The sequence below is a fragment of the Cololabis saira genome, chromosome 13, assembly GCF_033807715.1.
Source record: "Cololabis saira isolate AMF1-May2022 chromosome 13, fColSai1.1, whole genome shotgun sequence".
In the NCBI taxonomy this organism is placed as follows: Eukaryota; Metazoa; Chordata; class Actinopteri; order Beloniformes; family Belonidae; genus Cololabis; species Cololabis saira.
Genome location: NC_084599.1, coordinates 9,473,450 through 9,499,624, shown reverse-complemented (window position 1 = coordinate 9,499,624; position 26,175 = coordinate 9,473,450). Strand labels below are relative to the sequence as shown.

Genomic DNA, 26,175 nt, shown 5'->3' with positions numbered 1-26,175 from the left:
GGAGAGGAGCGGTTTCTCTGTTATCGGACACGGTTTGTCATGAAATATCTGAAAAATGCCGGGTGCTTCATGGTAGGCTGTGTGTCTGGTGACAGAATAAATCAGACAAGCTAAAATAATTTGTTTACTGCTTGAGCTGTTGCAATTTCTTTCTTTTTTTGCACTTTAAATGGATATTGAAATGCCTATTTGAGTTATTTATTTCTTAGTTATTTCACAATAATTATTGTGAAATTATTATTTCAATAGTTATTTTACAGTCATATAATCCAGGCAACACTAACCCAAATCAATATCGAATCGGATCAAATGGTGATAATCGATTCTGAATCTTAAGAATCGGAATCGAATCGATTCTTGACATTTGAATCGATACACAGCTCTACACAAACCCAACACAAGATGTGACTGTGTCGTTTTAAAATCCTCTACCCTGTTAGTCACATGTGCCGTGTGGAGGAATAATGCATTCTGGGAGTCACCAGCACGTAGTATGTCAGCCAAACGATGTCATCTGTTATCATTTGTAGTACACTATGGTGTTGGTGGCAGGCTGCTGCTTTTAGCTGTGATGTGACCAAAGTGATTGCGGCTGCATTATGGGATACCTTTTTAATTTTGGCCGAATCAACACACACTGATTAGAATAGTATGTGGTTTCATAAATAGTGTGTCTGTGACCTTCACACCCTTTCCACCAGAGAAGTTGAACTGTTGGAGACATTTTTACTTTAGGGGTGTAACAATATATCATGCCACAAAATTTCGTGATACAAAAACGTCACGATACGTGTCGTGGAGGTGACAAAGTTTATCGCGATATTGGGTTATTAATATTAATCTATTGTGTTGACTAGTAACGGTTTTTGCGGTCCCGATCACGGGACTCTTGCAGGGTTTTGAGCTCTGAACTTTTACTTAAGTAAGTCTGGTGTAGAGTTAAGCCTTACCTTATTAAATTAAACCTTTTTCGGGTCGTGAGTAGGATAAACAGAGGACAACTTCTGCTGAGTTCCAGTGTACTTTAATGTCCCTCAACAGCGTAGGATTTTAGATCATCAACACAGCACCTAGTGCTGTATCACTCCGCCCAATCTAAAACATATTAACAACTACAGATAAACTGACTAGTGTCATTATAGTCCCTGATTTACATCAGAATATAAATAATATATTTATAAAATAATCAATCCTGAATTACCAAAATAACCTTCTTATCAAAAATAAATCTCCTCTTACACTTATAAGGTGAGCATGAATCAATCATTTTTAGGATGTAAAATTGTATGTATTTATTTACTTTTATTTATTTCATTTTAGTTGGAAAGCTGGAAAAGAAAAAAGTCAAATCATACATGAGAGAAACTATTCAGTTTTCTGGCAAAATATTTTAACTTGTATGAAACTGAAGATCATAATGCAAACCTGACATTTACTTTTAGTTCAGTTTGTGGAAAATGGTTGGCCTGGCTTTCTCTTTAAATCTTAAACAGTTATAAAGCATTACAAACTGTAACAATAGGGCAAATGAACAGCATTGTTTTGTATTTTGTGTCTTTCAAATAAAAGACCATTTTTTCCAGTCATATGTTCCTCATTCAAGGTTGTTAAAAAGATACTGCTATAATATCTTATCGTTATTGTGACCTCAATATCGTGTATCGTACTGTATCGTGAGATTAGTGTATCGTTACACCCCTATAATTTGGAGATGTCGCCTTCTCAAGCTTCAGGCATTTAACCAGAGGCAACTATGACTCAAAGGGCCTAGTAGACAAAATAATAGATAAATTAGGGCCGTAAAAGCCCCATCACTGGTAGCCACGTGGGCGTTGGGAGTGTGTATCGCTGTGACGAGTGTGTCCGTCTCCGCAGGTGCAACGTCTGTGGGAAAGAGTTCTTTGAGAAGGCTCTGTACAGGAGACACGTGAAGAAAGCCACGCACGGCAAGAAGGGCAGAGTGAAGCAGAACCTGGAGAGGGAGTGTGAGCACTGCGGCCGGAAGTTCACGCAGCTCCGAGAGTACAGACGCCACATCAACAACCACCAGGGTGAGCTCTCAGCACTCATTTAGGACGCTCTTATAGGTTTTTGGACCTTTCCTCGTTCTATGGAGGTTTCTGCACACGAACAGAGCTCAGAGAAAGCGGTGTAGCAGTGGACGGTTTAGATATGTGAAATATTTAAAGGGGACATATTATGGCATCTAATACCTATTTTAAACAGGCCTTGGATGTCTTAAAAACAAGCTTTTGATTGTTTTTGCTAGATAAATTAGAAATTCAACCTCTGAGCCATGTCTCTGACCTCCCAGTCTCTAACCCAGGGGTCGGCAACCCAAAATGTTGAAAGAGCCATATTGGACCTCTGGAGCCGCACACTTGTATAAGCCTTAGGGTGAAGGCAACACATGCTGCATGTTTCTATATTAGTTATAACTGGGGGAGATTTTTTTTTTCATTATGCACTTCGAGAAATAAGTCGAAATGTTGAGAAAAAGTTGAAATGTCGAGATTAATGTTGAAGTACAATCTCGAGAAAAAAGTTCAAATCTCGAGAAAAAAGTTGAAAATTCGAGAAAAAAAGTTGAAATTTCGAGTAAAAAGTCGAAATGTCGAGATTAAAAAGGAAAGGAAAAAAAAGAGAAAAAGAGGAAAAAAGGAGAAAAAAAGGTCAAACATTTTTGAAAAAGCTCCAGGAGCCACTAGGGCGGCGCTAAAGAGCCGCATGCGGCTCTAGAGCCGCGGGTTACCGAACCCTGCTCTAACCTCATTATCTATGTGGGATTCTGAGTGGGCGGGGCTATGATAATGAGGCTCTGTGCTGATTGGCTGTCTGAATGACGCGATACACCGCTACAAAAAAATGGCGGAAGCTCCGGCCGGTAGAGTTAGTTGTGGGCGTGGTTTCACGCATCGGAGGCCAACCGATGCAAATTGCATTTTGGTTACGTAACGAAAGGGAGCAGAATCTGAACGGCTCGTAGATCCACATCACACTGGACGGCTCATCGGGGCGGCTGTACAAACACAGAGTTGGCAGGCTGAGGGGAGACCACTTTATATACGGTATGTTAAAGCAAGAGAAAAACTGGTTTTCATAATAGGTCCCCTTTATATGGAGGAGTATTAGGGCCAGGCAAGAGAAAAAAAATTTGAGAGTGGAAGATTTTTTTTTATTGTGCACTTCGAGAAAAAAGACGAAATGTCGAGAAAAAAGTCGGAATGTTGAAATACAATTTCGAGAAAAAAGTTGAAATTTCGCCTTTTTTCTCAACATTTCGACTTTTTTCTCGACGTTTCGACTTTTTCTTAAAATTTCGACTTTTCTCAACATTTCGACTTTATTCACGAAATTGTGACTTTTTTCTCAACATTTCGACTTTTTTCTCGACATTGGGACTTTTTTCTCGAAATTCTACTTCAACATTAATCTCGACTTTTCGACTTTTTTCTCGACATTTCGACTTTTTTCTCGAAGTGCATAATGAAAAAAAAATCTTCCTCCTCTAAAATATTATTTTTATTTTTCTCCTGGCCCCAATACTCTTCCGTACCTTTATGAATGAATGAATTAATTAATCTTTATTTCGGCTTGTACAGAACAAGATGAAAGGGAAGAAAAAAAAAAATCAACATTTCTTGTTTAAGCTTGCAACTGTTTCCTAGGTTACCCAGGAGATGAGATCCTGGACCTGTGATTGTAGCGACGTCTCACATCCAGTTTTCTGCTCATTTCCCGCAGGAGTGAAACCCTTTGAATGTCTGACGTGCGGCGTGGCCTGGGCCGACGCCCGCTCCCTCAAACGCCACGTCCGCACCCACACGGGCGAGCGGCCGTACGTGTGCCCCATGTGCCAGGAGGCCCACATCGACGCGCGGACCCTCCGCAAGCACATGGCCAAGTACCACGTGGACAGCCTGCCGGGGAAGATCATGCTGGAGAAGGACACGCTGCAGTTCCACAACCAGGGCACGCAGGTGGAGCACGCCGTCAGCATCCTGACGTCAGACCTGCCGCCCGAGCTCCGGCCCGCCCAGCCGCAGCCCGCCGAGGAGATCGAGACGGTGCTGATCACGGAGGAGACGGTGGAGGCGGTGGAGGCCGTCCAGGCCGTGCAGGCGGTGAGCGACGGCAGCATGGCCACGCTCTCGGACCAGGGCATCATGCAGGTGGTGAACTACGTCCTGGCCCAGCAGGGGCTCACGGAGGCCAAGCCTGAGGACGCTGCCGAGGGGATTCAGACCATGGAGGTGGAGGTGGCCGAGGTGGCTCACGTGGCCGAGGTGGCTCACGTGGCCGAGGTGGCAGAGGTGGAGTGATGCTGAGGACTGACAGACTCACCGTCTCTTCCCAGGCTGTATAAAATGTATAAATACTGAATGAAACCTGCCTATTTTTATTGAGGTGTACATAAGTGATCCTGTCTGTTTAGCCCAGAACTGTTGTTCCTCTTTCAGACACAGTTCTATGTAAATAAACAGGAGCATGAAGGCACAGTGTGAATAAGCTTGATTTGATTTAACGTATCTTGTTTTTAAAAAAAAAAACTTTTGAGACTAGAAAAAAACCTCATTTTCTTTACTTTGCTTAAACGGCTAGCAGAATTAAGATGTTTTGTTGATGTCACTGTCATCGCTACAATGCACCGTAAATGTCTGCAGGACGGTGTCGCAATAAAACAAGGACAAAGCTCAAATGTGGATTTCTTTAAGAGGTGAATAATTGGACACAAAGAAAAGGTGGACATGCAATACAGCAAGAATGGATATTTATTTCAAATTTATATTGAATGACCCTTGATAAATTGCCACATATTTACATACATTGTACAAAAATATGAATCTGCAGTGGCTCTCTGCTCTCTAGTAATGCGCACTACATGAAACACAGCTTTGTGCTAACAACTGGTAAACACACTTTATCCACTCCTGTGAACGGTTTATGGGAGTCATGCAGTTCCTTTAAGGAGACTATACAGATCTATATACATTTACATCCGGTGTTTTGTTAGATATTAAAGGAAATTAATATTTACCAAAACATGGTTCATGAGTTAAAACAACCAAAATACTTGTGCTTGGCATGAGCTGCAAGAACAGAAGCCTGCATTGAAAAGAAAATGTCAAAACCACAGTAATAAACGAGTAAAACATCAGTCATGGTATCATCTAACTGTAAAACACTGCATCAAGAGCACTTTTTGCCTATATATGGCTACATGAAATAACTGCCCCTTGTTCACATGGTCACATACTTCACAATCTGTCCGTACCGTATTATAATGCTTTGGCCTCACCACTCGTACAAAAACAAAGAAAACATATCTAAGCTTCAGTAGAAACAAATCCAGCCTATCCAGAAACGTAATACTTTTGAGAGGAAATTAGAGAAATGTTAAACAATCAACGTTCATTTTTTTGTGCCACAAAAAGAAAATCCAGTGTATTTGACCGACGTGTGACGAGGTTTAACAACACCATTTCCACTTAATGCTCGTAACCGGTACTCGGGAATGAGTTATTCACCCTGAAAAAATCACAATCTCAAAGCAACATTGAAATACTCCGCATTTCTTAAGTGCTCTCTTACTCTTAAGAAACTACAAGGTAATAAAATGCACCTCCGCTCAACAGCATCTCCTCTGCAACAACCGGTACAAATAAAACAAAAGAGAAGAATAAGTGCATCGTAGCGACGTGTATATGCTTTTTTTTTTTTTCCTTTTTCTTTTTTTTTTTTTTGCACCATAAAAAACGTGGTTTTCAAATGAAATGTTTCATCGGGAGGATTGGGGTCGGGGTAAAGGTTGAGGTTGAGGTTGGGGTCGGGGCACGGGGGCGTGAAATGATGGTCGGGGACTTGGGCGCGCGGCCCGGGGCTCGTCCTCACTCTCCCTCCTCCTTGATGCGCTGCTGCTTGTTGCGGCGGGAATCCAGGTCGAAGGAGAAGTCGGACCAGTCGTCCCGCGGCGGGAAGGAAATGGTCTGGCGGAGGGTGAAGCGCACGGCGTCGATGACGCGCTCGCCGCGCGCCTCCGAGGAGCCCAGGCTGACGGTGGACGCGCCGCTGGCGGTGCGCACTATGTGGGGAGGAGGGGAAAAGTCCATGCTCTGTCGGTGCTCCATGATGCCCTTCCAGATGAGGTGCTGGAACTCCGCGGGGATCTTCAGCCTGGACAGGTCCTAGTAGTCATTACACAGGGCAGCGTTAGTATTGGCCGGGGGGAGCCATTCTTCTCTCAACCCCGTCACATGACTCGTGTTGGATAGGCAAGGGCTCACCTCCAAGTTATAGTTCTCAATCTGGTAGATGCTGGTTAGACCTTGTGCTGTGAAGTAATCCAGGCAGCCTGCGCAGCCCAGCCGAATGAGGAAGCTGCAGGGGAGGGAGGGAGGGGGGGAATGAGGAAAAGGCTCATTAGACTTTTAACATCAGCCTTAGATGATGGAACAATTTCATTTATTCCTTCCATAAGAAAAGTCATCACAGAACCCAGTCTTTAACTAATGCGGGTTTAGAACAAGGGCGTCCCGATCGTTTAATTATAAGGAGTACAATTCCTACAATAAAACAGTTGTGAAGTATAAAGACGAGGAAAGAAACTCTAGTGGACGCTTTTAGCTTCAGTTGAGAGGGTTTGCGATTGGTTTGTTAATGTCAGGGGCGGTTGATTCAGACTGAGTTAAAAAGGATTCCCGTGCAATCCAGTGATACATTTGGAAATATTTTTGCTCTAAACGATTAGCGTCCAGTCAAATGAATAATCTCTTAGCGTGTGTTATTCATGCAATGCTGAACTACTGTACGCAGGCCTCTGCACATTTGACGGCAATCACAAGCTGAGAAATGAGACAGAGGATGTGTGGCGCTAAGCTGTGCTCAGGTACCTGGAGATGCTGCTGTCCATGGGGTATGGAGGAGGGGGGGTACAGTGGGAGGAGGGCACCAGGGGCAGCTGTGGCTGCAGTGCGTGTGTGGGGCTCAGTGAACTCATGTCGGCATTCATGGGGATGTGAGTGCCCATCATGGGAGTCACTGCAGAGACAAAAGGAGCTACTGTGAGCCTTCTCTCACTGTTCCCTCCGGCCTTTACAATGTATGTAGCATCAGCTGAAACGTGGGAGGGGTTCTAGCAGAGGTTACTGTCAACAGTACTCGAGTTGAGGGGGGATGAGGGGGGATGAGGGGGGGTGGCATCCCCCCGGAAATAAAAACGGTCAAAATCTTCCCCCCTATAAAACTGCCATCCCCCCTTTCCATCCCTTATGTCATTTCATCAATGAATGTGGTTTTACTGCTATTTCAACATTTAGAGTCATCACCAGAAAAATAACTTATTTGACCATTTTCACCTGTTTCAAGTAGATTTTCACTTGAAATAAGTAGAAAAAAAATCTGCCAGTGGGACAAGATTTATCTTCTTATTACAAGCAAAAAAATCTTGTTCCACTGGCAGATTTTTTTTCTACTTATTTCAAGTGAAAATCTACTTGAAACAGGTGGAAATTGTTGTTTTTCCAGTGATGAGTCTTGTTTTAAGTGTAATGAGATTTCTTTTTACTAAAATGAGACATTTTACCTAGAAATAAGACAAATATTCTTGTTAAGATTTTGAGTTTTTGCAGTGATCCATTTGACTTATCCTGTGAAGGACAGAGTCATATCTGTGAAGGACAGAGTCATATTGATAAGTTCAGAAAAGTGTTTTTTATTGTTGTGTTTTGATGTATTTGATGTAAGCCCAGTGGATATTTAAAGCTTACAGAAGGCTGCATTTAACTGCTGCTATGTCATTCCTGCAGTATTTCTGCAGCTGTTTCAGTCACTGCTATTATTTGTAATATATTATATTATTTGTAATCAGCACAAATGATCTGTCCCCATATGATAAAATCCACCATCCCCCCTGATTCTTTTTTTTTTTTACAACTCGAGTACTGCCTGTCAACATGACACACGATGCATCACAACAGCTCTCACGGGACAGTCTCACAGGGATCACATTCTTTTTGAGGATGAAGCTTTCTGTTATCACTGAAAGGGGAGGCAAGCGGGTGGGGGGGGGGGGTCGCTGGCTCTGGCTCGTTCTACACAATAAGCCCCGGAGGGACAGGACGGCTGGTGGCGGCGGTGGGTTTGGGGCTTGTATGGCCTGAGACAGACAGGAGGAGACACAAAAGGGCACACTTACTGTCAGTGAGGCCTCCTCCCATGCCTGATGGGGTGAGCGTGTTGCGCTGCTGGGGGTTGATGAGCTGGCTGACGGAGGGCAGCTTGTTCATCTTTCCATGGGTGGGGGAGCTGGAGCCGAAGGAGGGCTGAGACTGCATGGAGGTCCTGGGGTTGGAGAGAGGGACGGAGGGGGGGGACGGGGGTGATGGGTTGTTACTGACACCCTTCAAGACTCCTAGCAACACAAAAACCTCCATCCTTCCACGTGTGACACCACAGAATACGACCTTCTACTGAACACATTTAATCCACAGACGACAGAGTTCACGCAAAAAAAGCAAAAACAAACCAAAAAAAGAAAACTATTTATTGCATTGTGATGAAAGTGCAGAAGCAGCTATAATAATAAATCATCTGTTTCAGAGAGAGTGGTCACAGAGGGTCAAAAACGGCTCCGCTCTTCACAGGGCGAGCGTCTGAAGCGTTCTCAAAGGTCAAAGACGTTTTATTGAGAAAAGTTAAGCACACAAACTGTCCTGCAGTGATTTTTAGAAAACATGACCAGCACTGGTTGATATTAATCTTCATAACAATGTCTCTTCTTCCCTCCCCAGTCCCCAGAGAGAGTCCAGCTCCAAAAAGGCAATGCACAAGCACAACACATTCACGTAAGTAACTCAGTCAGTCAAGTATATATATATAGAAAGAAAAGAAAGAAAAGTCTTGGTTCCTGTCCAACTTCAGCCCTGAAGGCTGAGAGGTATGAACGGTTCACAAACGGCCTCGTCGCTGGAGATCAAGTGGTGACCGAAGGCACCGGCGCAACAGGCAAAACCCCATAAAGTAGACTTTAATAGACAAAAACAAAGCATGCAAAGTTGAACAAAAAAACAAAAAACTGTGTCCAATGACACGCCTGTGACATCTGAATGAACAGCAGAGGTTGATGTCCCAGGAGTTCACAGCAGCAACAGAGAGTTCATGTCCTCAAAGCAGAATCCCAGGAGACGCAGAAGGAAGTAAACCAGAAAAAACAAAATAATCAAAGTTGATGGTAAGAGATAGAAGGGAGGTCCGTGTAACTTGAGGAAGGAGGAGGAGGAGGAGGAGGATGGTGAAGAGGAATGTGGGGCAGAGGTTCAGGAGGAGCTGCAGCGCCGCCTCTCCAGGAGCTGGCTACCCAGGCGAGTTTTTACCAGGCTGCAGGGAGGAACCAGAGAGGAGAGAGAAAAGCAGAAATAAGGGCTCACTGGCAGAAGAGGAGAGAGGCCCAAAAGGTTCAGAAAAAAAAGCACACGGATGTAGAAAAGTCAAGAATAGGATTGGGAAAAACTTTGAGTCAAGAACAGCTCACTAAAATGAATTGGGTGTAGTAATACGACTGGCCAGCAGATGGCAGTAGACACACACAAATCACAGTTGGCACGTAACGTTATTGCAAGAGAGAAGGGGAAGGAAACACTGGCAGTTGACAAGATGATTTATTCTAAAGGCCATAAGGGAGTGTAGTAATTATGACATGAAATAGTAAGAAATCCTCAGTGGATATAAGGAAAATTAGAAAAGAAAACGCACTTTAAATAAAGAACAGATCCTTGTAATGTTCTGTCTTCAAAATGCACAAACTTAAGACCTAAAAATTCTTCGATAAATTCACTAAAATCTCAAATGGGAGTACTTAGTTGAAGGCCTGTTTAACTGTGATTTGTAGCTTCTTGCCAAGTTGCGAATGGCAAGCAGATGAAATGGTGAGCTAAGAGGGAGTCTGTCAGTATTTAATGGGAAACACGAGCAGCAATTATCACCACATTTGTTTCTCCATGGTCTCCGTAGCTTTAATTGAAATGGGTGGGACATTAATAAAAGTGTGTGTGTGAACATGTGCATGTGAGTGAGGCGGTATTAATTATGCTCAGACCAATACACAAAGCTGAGGAGCTGCTTTTGTTCGGTGCTGTTGTGCAAGGCCTGGGAAGGCACCCAAAGGCGTTACCCTGAACCCTTTGGGAGCTTCTCCTTCAACAAAGCATAGCCAGGTACACTTGTCACGATTCATCAGCTTTGGCTGTATTCCCGTGAGAGTGCAGGAGGGGAGAAGAGAAAACAAGCTGCACTCGAGGCGAGGCTCACCCTCTCTGAAGCTGCCAGCAACCCAGACAATTCTCAGTAAAGTCTCTGCAGCTGCTAAACACTCAACTCCACCTAATTACGAGGATTTATCATCAGCCTTTCCTGCAATGCCTCAGTGCCAGTCATGAATAAAATAAAGTCAATAAAAAAAAAAAGAGTCATGCATAGTCTTTATCTGCACAATCTACTTTTCCAGCAACAGGTCGGTCACCTGAAGTCTGTTAGTCATCGCTGCACTTCAGTCAGAACGGACACAGATGCATTACTCTAAAAGGTGAAGCAACGCTCGGCGAAGCACACGACACGGAAACGGAGGACTGTTTTCTCAGAATGTGCCAGAAAAACAGATTTATTAATGCTCTGCAGCGGTACTCACTGTTTCTGAAGCAGGTTCTGCTGCTGCTGTCGGTACGACTCTATTGTGTGCTGCGGCAGGAACTGCATGAGCTCCAGGGACTCTTTGATTTTGACCAGGATCTCGTAAATTTCACGGCCTTTGATCTGAAAAGAGCAGAAAGATAGTCGGGGTGGTCAGCGTGCAGCTCAGAGCTTTAGTTTTAGTTTAGTTTATTGTTTTACACAGTTTTAAAAATATACAGGACATCAAATATAAATACTATAGGTGCAGGAAGAGGAAAAAACCCAAAGGGCTTATTTGAAGCCTCCACCGAAGTTATTAAAATTTCATGTTTTATAAAGAACACAACATTAACATACAAAAACAAAAAGTGTAACTACACAAAAGTGATGGCAAACTAATAATGCAATATATAAATAATAAAGAATAAAGACAAAAAAATAAGTATGTGTGAGAGTGCATGGGATATTATATAACTTATATTACTTATATTGACTCCTGAGCAAATAAGACGGTACATGTCACTATGAGTGAAACACACACAAAAAAAAGAACATGGATAAATGTACAACCTTACATTGGGAAAACAGTTACAAAACAGTCAAGTGGTCGTTCAAACGTCTTTTATAACATTTCAAAGAGGAAGAGCTCTTTGCCAGGTGGGAAAAATCATTCCACAATTTAGTCCCTAAATCTCACCGAAAATTGACCTCTGCAAGTGAGAAATTTAGGAGGATGAAGATCTGAGGATTGTCCAGTTGAATAAGAATGAACCTGTGAATTTAATTTAAAGTAAGTCTTGAACTGTCCAGTAATATTCCCTTCACTTGAATTTAGCTTATAAATAAAAACGCATATCTGAAAAATATTGATATCATAAATAGTAAGAATCTGGAGTTTGTGAAATAAAGGAGTAGATGAAGCGTGTGACTCTGATCGAGTTGCTAATCCTAACAAAATGTTTCTGTAGGACCAGAATTTTGTGAAGATTTGTAGGAAAAGTATTTGCCCAAACTATGTTACAATATGAGAGATAAGGATAAATTAAACTATAATAAAGTGTAAGGAGACAACTCGTCGTGACAAGATGACTAACACGCAGAGGTGTCAAGTAACGAAGTACAAATACTTTGTTACCTTACTTAAGTAGAAATTTTGGTTATCTATACTTCACTGGAGTAATTATTTTTCAGACGACTTTTTACTTTTACTCCTTACATTTTCACGCAATTATCTGTACTTTTTACTCCTTACATTTTAAAAACAGCCTCGTTACTCTATTTCATTTCAGCCTTTAAAAAATAACTATCCAGTTAAATTGCTCCATCCGGATAGAGTGAATTTGGTTGTGGTTGGATGAGAAGTATAAACATAACACCATTCTGACACCCTATTTGTTTGTAAGCGTCTGCTCTCTGAAACACATGTTAATGCTCAATAGTACACATATATGCTTCTTTAATATATTTGCATTATACTAAGATGCATTCATTTTCAATGGCTTTTGTCCTTAATGGCTTTTCCCCCTTACATTACTTTTACTTTTATACTTTAAGTAGTTTTGAAACCAGTACTTTTATACTTTTACTTGAGTAAAAACTTGAGTTGATACTTCAACTTCTACAGGAGTATTTTTAAACTCTAGTATCTATACTTCTACCTGAGTAATGAATGTGAATACTTTTGACATCTCTGCTAACACGCCTTATAATGCCAATGGATGTATTGATTTTTTAGCTCAGAGGTAAATGCCTTAAAGCAGAGCAGCAGAGTGGCACCTACAGGCAAACAAAACACCTCCTCGTCTGTGGATCTCCTCTTCTTGATGGCCGACATCTGTATGCCGTGGGAAACTTGGCGGAAAGCTGAAAAGAGGAGAAGGAAAAGAGTGAATAGGGCTGGCTGTGTGGTGATGGGTTATCCTAGGCCGGGTAAAGGGGGAGTGTAGGGAGAAAAGCAGTGCAGGGGACAGCTGGTAGTCTCTGAGCGTTAGTTAGTGAGGCTCGTCCACGCTGGCAGCATGCCAGGTCACACCACAGCTCAGCGGCCCGCCACCAACCCCAACGCTACTTACGGCGCTTCGTACCGTCACTGCTCTTTGTGGCGTCTGTTACGTGCTGCTTGCGGATGCTGTCCTCGTCCGCCTTGCGGTCCCGTCCCGGGCAGGCGCAGATCCGGGCCTCGAAGCAGCGGCGTCCTAGGACCTGTCCACTGGGGGGGGACGGGGGGGACACAGAGCAGGCCACAGGTTTCTGTCAGACTCCATCAACCTCCGGAGGGGAAGCATGACGGGCGGGCGGGGAGCGTGACGGGGGGGACGGTGTGTGTGTCTTACTCTCTGGTTTCCAGAGTGACGATGATGAGGATCGGGCGTCTGTTCATTCCACCCACGCAGCTCGAGTTGCACATGAAGTTGTAGAGGATGGTGGTAAACTCTGTCCCCACCTGGGGGGAGGAGGAGAAGGACGGCCAGGATGAGCAACGGCACTGAGCACAGAACTGGTTTGGTCTTATTACTTATAAATTATAACTGGTTGTAAACTTATTAGTATTTAGCTTATTTCGTTTTTTGTTTTCTTCTCCTTTTGCTGTCTTTGGGTCAAGTGAGGGTGGAGGGAGGAAGGAAGGAAGGAAGGAAGGAAGGAAGGAAAGAAGGAAGGAAGGAAGGAAGGAAGGAAGGAAGGAAGGAAGGAAGGAAGGAAGGAAGGAAGGAAGGAAGGAAGGAAGGAAGGAAGGAAGGAAGGAAGGAAGGGAGAAAAGATGGAAGGGAGGAAGGAAGGAAGGAAGGAAGGAAGGAAGGAAGGAAGGAAGGAAGGAAGGAAGGAAGGAAGGAAGGAAGGAAGAAAAGAAGGAAGGGGGGAAGGAAGGAAGGAAGGAAGGAAGGAAGGAAGGAAGGAAGGAAGGAAGGAAGGGAGAAAAGATGGAAGGGAGGAAAGAAGGAAGGAAGGAAGGAAGGAAGGAAGGAAGGAAGGAAGGAAGGAAGGAAGGAAGGAAGGAAGGAAGGAAGGAAGGAAGGAAGGAAGGAAGGAAGGAAGGAAGGAAGGAAGGAAGGAAGGGAGAAAAGAAGGAAGGGGGAAAAAAGGAAGGGAGGAAAGAAGGAAGGAAGGAAGGAAGGAAGGAAGGAAGGAAGGAAGGAAGGAAGGAAGGAAGGAAGAAAGAAAGAAAGAAAGAAAGAAAAGAAGGAAGGAAAGGAGAAAGGAAGGAAGGAAGGGAGAAAAGATGGAAGGAAGCAAGGAAAAGCAAAGAAGGTAATAAAGGAACGAATGACGAAAGGGAGGTAGGAAGAAAAAGGAGTAAAGGAGGGTAAAAAAGGAGGAAAAGAGGAAAGGAAGGAGAGAGCATGAGGAAAGAAGGATAGAAGAATTGGGTCATTTTGACCCAAAGACAGCATGAGGGTTGAGGAGACTTAGATCAGAGTCAGAGCTGGATCCCTGCTGCGTGAGAGGCTGAGCAGCTCCAGACTGAGCAGCTCCAGCGTCCTGGGTGACGGACAGCTCACCTGGGGGGGCTCGTACGGGACCAGCACGCTCTGTCTCCCGGTGATGGAGTCCTCCACGTACTGGGCGTGGCTGTTCCCCTCCACGCGGATCAGGTGGCTCGGGGGAGCGATCTGACCGTCGTTGAACTCGCGGCTGAGCTCGTGGTTGGGGCAGCGCTTCACCACCTCGGTCACGTGCTCGGCTTTCTTGTAGACGGGCATGGCCCGGATCACGGCGCCCCCGGGGGGGGTGGTCAGCACCTTGATCTGGATGGGACACGTCTTGGCAATCTGGCAGTACAGCTTCTTCAGATCTGTTGAATACTGGAAAGTGGAGGGAGATAAAGAGGGAGAGAAGATTACCTCAACGTGCCGGACGTAAAACACTGCTCCTCTTGAGAGTTTTAGTCTTGCGTTTTTAAAGCGTAGGTTGATCTTTGTAACACCTGTTGCCTACGCTGAAACACTTCTGGTTTCCCCGAAGCAAAACAGGCTTAAATACAGCACTGTGATTATAACCTATGTAAAACACACACACACACACACACACACACACACACACACACACACACACACACACACACTTATATGCAGGTTTTGGTGATAAAAGTGTGTATTGGGCAACCTCAAAGATGTCTCTCAGAGCCTTTGGGACTTCCGAGGCATGCCATAAAATAGACCCCTCCAGGAGCAATTAAACCAGGCCTGGCTTTCATCTCCAGCGTGGGGGGGGGGGGCTCTGGTCTGATGGCCCTGATGGCCCTGATGGCTCTGATGGCTACTCATCATAATATGTTTTTAGGCTCAGGCCACGTTTAACATAGCCGGGTATTTACAAAAACGGATATTTCCCCCTATACGTTTTGAAAATTATCCTTGTTTACACGAACCCACATAAATACGCTGTTAAGGTGCTCTGAGCATCCAAACCTGCAGGGGGCAGTGTAGCGAGAAGCGTAAAGTCATGCTAGCCAATCAGAATCCTGGAAAAAAACGTCAACAAATGACACGTGTGAAGCCTGAATAATATGGTTCTGCGTTAAATCGACGGCGTAGCCTATGTACGGTGCGCGTCGCCGCGTACCCTACGCCGTAGGCTCTACGTTGGTGTAACGCGGAACCATAAATCAGCCTTGTTACTTCCAAAACGGAACGTCAGTCTTTCGTTTGGAGTGACAGAGAAGTGGAGTTACTTTTAAGTGTGACTTTAGAATATAAAACAGGTAAAATACAAGAAAATATTGACGGTGGCCAAATTAATTGTAAACACAGGTCGCACAAATGATGCTGGTGACTTTTCTGTAGCATAATGTGACGTTCTGAAGCCTAAATCTCTGTTTTCCTCCGTTTACAAGCAAACGTGAAAACTCTTTTTGAAAATCTCCACTTTGGCCGGAGTTTTCAGAAATGATCGTTTTTGGTGACTTTGAGCTTCGTTTTCGTGTAAACGAACGGCCAAAACGCATGAAAACGCCACAGTTTTTGCTCCGTGTAAACGGGGCCTCACTAGGAGCAGAGTCCCTCTGGATGAGCAGGATTCAGTTCTAGGTCTGACGTCAGGACTGAAGGACGAGGCTCCATCCACGACGGCTGCCAAGGACCAAGAGTCATACGTGATGAATGAGTCTTGATCCCCCGGTGCAGTTAAAACGGAGAAGAAATAAGCCATCAGAGCAAGTGAATTGTTACTAATGTGCACAATCCAACTGTGTAAACAAATCAGTGAAAGACTGCTGTGTAAGCAGAACCTTAAAATCCTTCTCTGTGCCAAAGACACAGAAGGGAGGGGAAGATGTTCATGTCAGGTTTATTTCTGTGAGAAGAAAAGTGAAGATTGTGAAAAAGCGCTCGGGGCTGTGTTTTACCATAATGCAACATAAAATTCCACCTCTATTAAGTGTGGCTCCAGTGAAAAGGAGCTCATCCCACTACTTGTCTGCACCGACTTTGAATATTACACAAGCTTGGCACGGACGTCTCCTGCTCCTGCTCCTCAGGCACAACCTTTAGTTTCATCAGGACAAACCCAAAACAGCAGCTTTTCATCGCTCTGCTTCACATTTCTACACACACACACACACACACACACTTCACACATCACTTCAGCAGGTTTCACCCGCCAACAGAGATGCCTGGATAAAGGAGTGCTGCAAAACTGCAAAAGTAAAAAGTTGGGTTTTTTTTGTATCTTTTTGTGTCTTAATCAAACTAACGAGGATGATCCAGACTGATGAGCAGAGGTCAAGCTCCGTGACATATACGTCAACACAATTACCGAGCAGATTATTCCTTTAACTCCCAGAAACTTTGTCTTCTTTTTAAAAAAAAAAAGAGAAAAGAGAAAAAAAAGAAAGACTAAGATAAATGGTGGCGCTTGCGCCTAACCTGATACTCCCCGTACGCCTCTGTCAATCAGTTAAATGAGGTGGAGAAGGAACGATGGGGAGAAGAGCGAAAGAGAAAGAGAGCAGGGGATTAGGAGGCAAAGAGAGGGAGAAAGAGAGAGAGGAGCGCTGCTCGGAGGGGTCAGTGCGTGGTGTTTGGAATAATTACAGAGCTGGTTTTGTGTAGCTGAAGGCAAAAACAACACAACTCACTGCAAAAAGATCTAATCAGATCTTTGAGGCAGCGTTTGCGTAGATGATATCCAACTGTCCCAAATCTCCACACACACACACACACACACACACACACACACACACACACACGCTGCAGAGATCCCTCCCAGCCCTGCAGCTACAAACTTCCAGCACACAGGTATGGCGCTGTGTTTGCAGAGCAGTGAGAGCAGGAGCTGCCGCCGCGCTTCAAGCCAACAGCGTTCAGGGTGGAGGACAGCCGGTTGACTGATGGGATTCAGTGGCTCACACAGGGTGCGGTGCTCAGGTGTTAACATGTAATTATAGGCCTTTCATTGGTCACAGAGGGAATTACACAGCCCAGGAACACACAGCGCACAATGCAGAGCTGCTTAATCACAATCATTTGAAAGAAAAACTTGTGTTTGCAAGAATCACACGTGACACTTTTGTTCGACGGGTACACGTGGCAGCGGGCCAGCAAAAGAAAAAAGAAGAAGAATGAATGAATGAGATAAAGTGGCAAGTATTAGTGCTAATAACGTGCTGCGATGCTACAACCGGGAACGATAACGACGACGACAATGCTGCAGCCTGGAAGCCGGGATCATCTCTGGAAGATGTTTCTGTCACAATCCCCACTAGACACAACATACAATTTGCACTGATGCTTGGACCACGGTGCATGATGTGTGCGAGGACTTTCTAAATCCTGCAGCGCTCCAGCACACAAACACGCTTCCTGTGCGGTGCAGGTTGAGACAGGCCCACAGCTGTAGCGTTCTTTTCTCCCTGACAGGCGCTGCGGGCGCATGCAGAAGTCAAGTCCTGACAAACATCGGGCCTTAAACAAGCGCTGTTTGGCGCCTCTGGTCTTGTCTTCTTCATACCTGACAAGTCACATCATGCCTGCAGCTTTTCCCAAACCTGGTTAATGCAATAATCCAAAGGTCTCTTTCTAACCTTCTTTTTTTTTGTTTTTGTTGTTGCTGAAACAGAAAAAAAGCACCTGTTTTTTTTTTTACAAAATTGAAATGAAACATTTAAGAGGGTATTTATATGTTTCTGAGCTGCCCATCTTAAAAAAATAGAGTTAGCCTTTGACATTTTGGCTTATCTTGACCACCTGGTGACACCTGTCCCGAGGCTGACCTGTACACCGGACTCAGGGTTTAATACATCACTTGTGGAAGTTGCCAGTTATTACCAGAAGGCAGAGCAAACATGATTTTAAATGCATTTGAAACTAAAAATCAAACCCGACAGCTGCAAAGATGTTGGTTTTCACGCCCGTCTGCTCTACTGCAGAGCTGAGAGGTTGCTAAACTGATAAAATATGCATCAAATGAGTTACTCTTAATAAGAGCCAAATATGTTGATGAGGAAAAAAAACCCGTAGAGAACAGAAAGTCCATCTAAACGGTGTTGAATGTGCTTTTCCATTACAATCATAGGGAAATAGGCCCACAGCCATCATAAAACCCTTGCCAGCTCTGCTTTAAAAATTCCCCCCTCCACCTTTTTCCCATCTGCAACTCTCAGGGCTTGTCTCTCCTTGATGGGCGAGTCGGGACAAGCTCCTCGACACAAACAAGTCTCAGCCCCATCTCGTGAGGCGTGGGACGAGCCCGCAGATGTTCCCGGGGCAAGCTGCGTCTTGCTGCCTTTCGCTAGAACACTCTTCTCTTTGAGCATTCACAGCCTCTCCTCCTCCTCCTCCTCCTCCTCCTCCTCCTCCTCCGGCGCAATGTGAGATGCAGCCATCAAGCTTTTCTCTCTCAAAAAGACAGAGCCCTCTCCGAGAGCACCGGGTTCAGAAAAGAGGCACACAGTATTTACCCAAGCATTATCCACAGGTCCTCAATCCATTACTGTAATCCCCCTGAGCGCTCCAGCGCCCCTGTGATAGCCCCAACCATGACATTCTTCTCCTTTGACTAGCAGCGGCGGTGGTTAATACGCACGGCAAACACGGCCCATCTTTAGCTTCACAATAGCTGCATCAGGGGCCGACAATGACCGGCCCCACTTGCAACACTCCATTAATTCAGCAAAGCAAAGATCTTTAGCCCCGTGTATTCATCTGACCTGGCCGAGGGGCCTTTTTTTTTTTTTTCTTCGAGCGAAACGGCGAAGGCGGCAAGACCGCAGGAGTGCCAGCGAGGGAACTATGTGGGAGACATTCTGGGAAACGGGTGATGTGTTGCACCTTTTCTGTGCGTGTGCGTCACAGTCATCCTAGACAGGAAGAGGTTAAGGTGTGGGTTAGGGATTAGGTGTGTCTCCGTAAGAATAGTCATCAAAAACTACAGTACACAGGCCACTAAGTCCTGTGGAAGATCCCACGGGCCTTCAAAAGGGGCGCATTAGCACGATCTGTGCACAGAGCAAAGCCGTGCCGGTGACATCTCCAGGGCCTCTCCGCCGTCACGTCCATCAGTCCAGCGCTGGGGATTACGGGAGCTTTGGAGAAGATCTCCTGAAATCGGAGCGAGGGAGCGTCCTCTGAGATGACGAGCAGCACTATAATCACGGCTCCTCAGAAGAAGGAGGCAGACGGCTGCTGGAAACCAGTGAAAATGACTCTCTGGGAGGCGACGCGGAGAGTCATCAGAGAGAGAAAATAATGATTTGAGAGAAGCAAAGCTTCAACTAATGCAGGAGAGGCTTTGGCGTGATGGGAGATATCTCACAGGACTGTAGAGAAACCGGGCATCTCATTTAAACTAGAGAATAAAATAAAAACATAGTAAATAAAGACTATTTTTCTTTTTTTATTAAAAAATACAAATATATTTCAACTCTTCTTTCTGTTTTTTTTTTAACCCTTGTGCTGTCTTTGGGTCAAGGGAGGGTGAAGGGAAAAAAGAAGGAATGAAGGAAGGGAGAAAAGATGGAAGGGAGGAAAGAAGGAAGTAAGGAAGAAAGGAGAAAAGAAAGAAGGAGGAAAGGGAGTAAGGAAGGGAGAAAAGATGGAAGGAAGGAAAAGAAGCAGGAAAAGATGGAAGGAATGGAGAAAAGATGGAAGGGAGGAAAGAAGGAAGGAAGGAAGGAAGGAAGGAAGGAAGGAAGGAAGGAAGGAAGGAAGGAAGGAAGGAAGGAAGGAAGGAAGGAAGGAAGGAAGGGAGAAAAGATGGAAGGAAAGGAGAAAGGAGAAAAGAAGGAAAGAAGGAAGGAAGTAGGAAAGGGAGTAAGGAATTGAGAAAAGATGGAAGGAAAGAAGGGAGAAAAGGAAAGAAGGGAGGGAAGAAGGAAGGAATGGAGAAAATAAGGAAAGAAGGAAGGAAAAGCAAAGAAGGTAATAAAGGAACGAATGACGAAAAGGAGGTAGGAAGAAAAAGGAGTAAAGGAGGGTAAAAAAGGAGGAAAAGAGGAAAGGAAGAAGGAAGGAGAGAGCATGGCAGGAGGAAAGAAGGAAGGAAGAATTGGGTCATTTTGACCCAAACACAGCACAAGGGTTGACCTCTGTAGCCTCTAATAACATTAAATGAGTACAAGGGTTCAGATGGAAAACATCTTTGTTTGCATCTCATCAAGCCTGCAGGCGGTTGCACTTGCTCTGAATAACGATATAAAGTCCACTACTCTCCCGATGCTGAAGTGGCACCGGTCCGACCAGTCTTGCGTCATGTGTTGTGACTGTGGGACAGTCTGCTCCTCCCCGTGTGTCTGTGACGGAACGTTTACCCAGCAGGCCGTGGGGCGTGCCGCTCACACGCTGCCCTCCTAGCAAAGCTCACAGTCGCACGTCAGACAAACACTTTTGTTTTTGGACGGTGAAAATGAGAGGGTGAGCGAGGCAGTGTGGGAATTGGGTGAATGTCACGATCCCACACCCGTCCCGGGCCCGAGGAAGGAGGAGAGCAACTCCCTGAGGTCGGGGAAAAAACGGAGCGCGAGTTGCAGACGATTCTGCTCGACAGGTTTTCCACCTCTGCACGTCCGTTTGACAGGAGAGACCCGGTGCTGATTTATGACGTCAGTGCCGAAGAGGCCGGCGTGAGTAAATGTTGCAGGAACGCGTCGATGCGGAACGCTTTCTGTGTCATGGATGCTAGATCAAACTTGCCCCACGTAAAAAAAAATAAATACATACAGAGCGAGAGAAACCTTGTCACTTTTGTTGCCCGCTAGAGAGCATTAACCCACCGAACTAGACATGGTGTGTGCAGACAGAGCGGTGCACGTTAGGCACATAAACAACCTCGCGGGAGGGGGGGGACTGGTGTAACAGCTGTCCCTCAGCTCTGCCACACATGATCACAGAGCAGGAAGAGCTGGCTGTGTGGGTGTACATGGTGACATCTCCTGCATCACCTGGAGCAACAGTTCAACAACAAAGACCCGGTAGAGGAGTTTGGCACATGGTGCCAAATAGTGGTGGGGAAAAAAATCGATATTGCAATATATTGTTGCGCTCTCTGTCGCAATAAATAATAGAAAACTGACAGCAAATATCGATATTTTATTACAACACACATATTGGATTTACGCAGTTGTCACCGCATTATTGTTCATGCACTTTAATTTGTCCAGCTGTTCAGAGTTTACATTTACAAGACTAGGAGGCAGTGAGGTACTATGCAAAACTAAGTTGCTTACCGACTTTTCAGTATTAGAAACAAAGCAGTGCACTGTCCTGGTTTATATAAAACATATTAATGTTCATGCACTTTAATAGTCCAGCTGTACAGTGTTTACATTTACAAGCCTAGGAGGCAGTGAGTCTCTATACAAATGCACTTTCTTTGTACATTGTATGAAGTTTTGGCATTGAATAAATGCATAACTACAGACGTTTTCCTTTTTATGGGTATTTTTTTCTTTTTCAGTCACATATATCGTGATATATCGTTGATGAAATTTCTTGCAATATATCGAATATCGTGTATCGTGATATTATCGTTATCGTGGGCCACATATCGCCACAGTATTGAATGGTGAGTTACCCGTATCGTCCCACCCTTAGTGCCAAACTGCACCGTGGGACAGGATCCCTCTCCCTCCTGCAGTGATAGTGTGTGGTGGCTGATGTCCCCCCCCCCCCCTCCTCCTCTGTCAGCAGCAGACGCTCACTCAAAGCGCCCGGGGTTTAGTCATGATTTGAAGCTGTATATCTTAAGTAACATTCCTCCTCACCAGATGTAATTGTGCAGGGAAGGATTTTAACGTACACCTGAATATGCCTAAAGACATTGACAGTCAGATAACAAGTTCAAAGGTAAAACAGTCCCTTTATCCCCCCCCCACGAGAAACAACCGCCTCACATGATCCCACAGTCCCAGGGAATGTTTTAGCTCTGTAAACCAGAGCAAAGTGATTGTATGAAACGTAGATGGGAGACGGCGTGGTCATGTGGTCACCACCTTACCTGGCGTCTTCTGACACCGGCCCAGAGAGGCGTTAACGCGTTTGGCAAATGTTTTGTGACAGGGAGGGGGGTTATAATTTAAGAGGAAAAGCATGTGTATCTCAGTTGTTGGAGTGGATCTATGGAATGGGTTGGGTGATGGGTTGAAGCAATGTACAAATATAAATCAATTTAAAAAACGGTACAAAAAGGAAGTTCTGGGAAGTAATTTGATTGAGGAGTTATGTTAAGGAAAGATGTTGTTTGTTAACTGGTTAGGTGCAAAGGCACAACCAATGAGAAAATTGGTAGCCTAATAGGTAAATTAGCAGCTATCTATTATTAATATTTATGTTTAATTTATAATAGAGGTAACAAAGGGGCAGGGTTAAATACGTTTTACTTCTACCTGCTTCTTTTCAGACACAGTTTTTTTTCCCTGTTTGTATTACATTTTTGTTGTTGCTTTTTTTTTCTGTATGTTTTGAATTTGTTTTAAAATTGTATATTTTTTTTCTTATGTGTTCGAAATAAACAATTCAATCAATCAATCAATCAATCAATCAATCAATCAATCAATCAATCAATCAATCAATCAATCAATCAATCAATGAATCCCGGCCATGTTAGTGAGACGGGGGTCTTACCGTCCAGGTGGCGGACTTGGCCGTGCTGGACTGCTGGAAGGAAACGTCGAAGGTGTGCGGCCCCGCGTAGTCTGTGTTGGAGGGGATGGCCGGGGAGGGGGACAGGGCGTCGAAGGTGGAGCTGGGCTGGGCGTAGGGCGAGGGCGCCGTCACGCTGTTCTGCGCGTGGTCGTTGTTGTAGGGGCTGGTGGAGGTGGAGCCGCTGTTCTGGATGTTCTGATCCATGCTGTTCAGGAGCCCCAGGTTCGTGTACTGCGACTGAGGAACACAACAGAAGATTGATGATTAGAGGTCAGTCACTTCAATCTGACACAGAGGACAGTGTTTCATCACACAGGAAGATCTGCTACTCAAACTGGACATTTAAGGGCCGATCAGGGTTGATTCTGCTCCTTCACCAGTTTCAGTACATAAAAAACCTTGAGAATCTACATCTTCTTTAAAGAAGGTATGATTTTGTATTGTAATGCATTACATCTAAATGTTTCGGAATGACTGTAACCTTAATCCGAGTGTCAAGAGGAGCACTGGTCTTATTTGAAAGAAATCTAGAATATATTTTGTGGTAGAATTTCCTTTTTTTTTCTTCCTTTTTTTCTTTTTTATGTTTCTTTTCTTTTTCTTCTACTACCTCTATAGGTTTGCTTTTAATTTTTTGGCTTGTATTGTGTATTGTATTGTATTGTGTATTGTGTATTGCTTTATGTGTTGGACCCCAGGAAGAATAGCTGCAGTTTTGCTGCAGATAATGGGAATCCAAATAAAACTAAACTAAACTAAGTAAAACAAAAAACATCATAAATAAAGGTTTTGCGGCATTCCCTGACTCATTGTTAAAACTATGCAGACCTGAGGAATGGAACCAGAATATCTCCCTGTAAAGAGGACGGAGCTCAGGCCTGGACCCGGGCCCGGGCTGGTCCCGGGCCGGTCCGCTCGCCATTCACCCCATTCCTTTCCATTTATAAGTGGCACATTCCTGGACGAGGTGCCATGTCTCTTGCTCTTTAGACGGACATTAATCTCTCCGGGGGCTCTTGTTTATTTCGAGCGCGGCAGGCCACAGCTGTCCGGCTCAGGCCCGCGGCGCCGCCAGGTGTTGCCGGTGTGCGCGATGAGCAACACAACACAACGCAGGGCAGGGGAGCTGGTAGGTGGTTTATTCAACTGTTAGTCAAAGGTGGCGACGGCACCCGTGACGCGGCCTGATTATTCACACACGGAGACCAACTCATCCGTCAGACAGACACACCTGAGAGAGGTCACCTGAGTCAGCCCCGCGGTGCCGGGACAGCAGCACCGCGGGGGCAGGTAACTGGTGGGATGAGGGTCAGTGTGTGTGAGTGTGAGGCTGCTTAACCCCCCCCAACCCCCCCACTCCCCCACCAGCACCACCTACACCGGAACAATGACACCAGAGCTTATAAGAGCTGCTCTGCTGAACAATTATGCTGGGCATGCAGGTGTTAGGAGACAAGTGTTTTGTTAATGGAGCACACACACACTCACACGTACACACACACTGACACAAAGAAAGAAGAAAAAAGTGCGTCCTGCTGCAGAGGGGATTCAGCCGTGAGCAGAGGGAGGCTCCCCCGAACACAGAAAGGGCCAATTACACACCGGTATTAGAAAGATTTCAAGTCAATGGGCTGCAGAGAGGCCCCGTGCATGTGATCTAAGAGGGGACTGAGAGGGAAAAAAAAGAGAAAAAAAAAAGGAGGCGACTCCTTTTAGTTTATTTTTTACAAATAAATGTTATTTTTGGACAAATGCAAGAATCCACTGTGTTCTTTCGTGCACCATGTAAGTTGAAAAACACATTTTGAATTTAATCTTGAAATGGGAAGTATGAACATATTTACATATTTTAAGCAGAAAAACTGAGAATTAAAAAAATGTGTACATTTGTTTTAATTAAACTAGCTAAGGATAGTTCTAGTTTTGATGATGTTTGATATTTTTATGTTTTAAAATGTAGCATTAAGTTAAAACAATGAGTGATGGAAACTTTTCTTGTGCTGATAATGTGTAATGCCTTTTTGTTATAACTCACAGTATCAAGTTGAGACAGCAAATTGTTAAAAGTTAAATCAACTTTGATAACTTAAAAACCAATGTTGAGACAACTAGAATGTTGTAGTACAATCAACTTCATTAACTTAAGTTACTGAGTTGAAACAAATGTAAAACTTAAGTTATGCTAACTTGCATTCTTAAGGCAGCAGGTGGACTTTGGGATTCAAGTTTAACTGACTTGAAATGTTTTACAGTGTACCACTGAGGAGAAAATCTGCAGCCTGGATGGAAAAAAAAGCAAAAAAAGCTTTTGTTTTAACTTCCTGGTCAGATATGGTTTTCCCGTAAAGCGGGGCTGACTAATAATGATATGAGAGCGATTGTTTCCAACGATGGCGTAACTCCAGCCCAGTGCTAAGGCACTGGGATGCCACGGCCACCCCCCACCCCCCCCAGGTACCTGCAGCTGCTACGTGGATGTGACAGGCGGCAATTATCAATGTCAAATTATCATTCTGGAGCGACGGGTGAGGCTGGCCGCAGACCAAACGCGGCGTTGAACGCCTGAAATAAGTCCAAGTAATGCTCGTCGTGGTCCAAAAGAGACCAAAGGATCAAAGAGGAGAATTGGAGGATAAAGCCATAGTTGAGCAGCTAGTAAAGCCCAGCAGCGGCTCGTCTAAACTTGTCATGTTTAATGTTTAATTGAGTGGAAGTGAGATATCAGATTTAAGAAAAAAATGGTTGTGTGAGGGAGTTTGTTATCTTCTCTTCGTTTCCTTTAATTAGATCTGATTCCACTATAATACAGACACTATATAATAACCACTTTAGCAACTCTTAAAAATTCCTTCATGGTTTACAGCTGATGTGGTGTTTGGGCCTTTGGAACGGCAGGAGAACATCAAACCAGCAGTCCTGACACCCCCAGAAAGCTCTGGTAAAGGTGGAGACGGTCCTGGAAGCTCACGCTTCACCTGTGATCACTGCTTCAATTAACAGTTTTAACTCTCACACCATGTGTTTGAACGAGGATGCATTAACATTACAGCCTTACACTTACAGAAAAGGCTTCAAAAAGGAATTAAGCTCAGAGAAAATCTTCATCATACTCTTATGCATTGGTTTTTTCTAGTTATTTCCTGCATATGCATCATGTATAATGCCTTTCATGTGGAATGGGCTAAAATAAGCTACTGTATGTGCTTGACTTTGCAATAATTTGAGCAATCCTTTGAATTAATGAATTAAAACACCCTATTTCTGGGAGAAAAAACAGTTTTAACTGCTGACCTTCACTGTGATGCAGGAGTCTGAACTAGGTCATAAGAGAAAAGTGAATATATGATGCACTTCTTTAGGTCTTGTATTTAATGATGGGGTGATGGCCAAAGGAACAGGTTACATGGAGGCAAATTCAACAAATACTGCTTACGTA

The 26,175-nt window shown here is 44.4% G+C and overlaps 2 protein-coding genes across 6 annotated transcripts in view; one reads left to right on the top strand and one right to left on the bottom strand.

Moving 5' to 3' along the window:
* Positions 1-4,699, top strand: part of zbtb11 (zinc finger and BTB domain containing 11) — a 20,978-nt gene extending 16,279 nt beyond the window's left edge. The window contains exons 9-10 of the mRNA XM_061737597.1: positions 1,876-2,051; positions 3,745-4,699. Coding sequence (XP_061593581.1) covers positions 1,876-2,051; positions 3,745-4,322 — 754 coding nt within the window. The 3' untranslated portion in view covers positions 4,323-4,699. The remainder of the gene's footprint in view (positions 1-1,875; positions 2,052-3,744) is intronic.
* A 46-nt stretch (positions 4,700-4,745) lies between these two features.
* Positions 4,746-26,175, bottom strand: part of tp63 (tumor protein p63) — a 35,666-nt gene continuing 14,236 nt past the window's right edge. For 2 of the 5 annotated variants that reach the window (XM_061737598.1, XM_061737600.1), the window contains 10 exons: positions 22,719-22,976; positions 14,163-14,465; positions 12,999-13,108; positions 12,738-12,874; positions 12,446-12,528; positions 10,682-10,806; positions 8,195-8,340; positions 6,891-7,038; positions 6,285-6,378; positions 4,746-6,185 (listed from right to left, as the gene is read on the bottom strand). In XM_061737598.1, coding sequence (XP_061593582.1) covers positions 5,889-6,185; positions 6,285-6,378; positions 6,891-7,038; positions 8,195-8,340; positions 10,682-10,806; positions 12,446-12,528; positions 12,738-12,874; positions 12,999-13,108; positions 14,163-14,465; positions 22,719-22,976 — 1,701 coding nt within the window. In that variant the 3' untranslated portion in view covers positions 4,746-5,888. The remainder of the gene's footprint in view (positions 6,186-6,284; positions 6,379-6,890; positions 7,039-8,194; positions 8,341-10,681; positions 10,807-12,445; positions 12,529-12,737; positions 12,875-12,998; positions 13,109-14,162; positions 14,466-22,718; positions 22,977-26,175) is intronic. The other 3 variants (XM_061737599.1, XM_061737601.1, XM_061737603.1) reach the window with 2 other exon arrangements.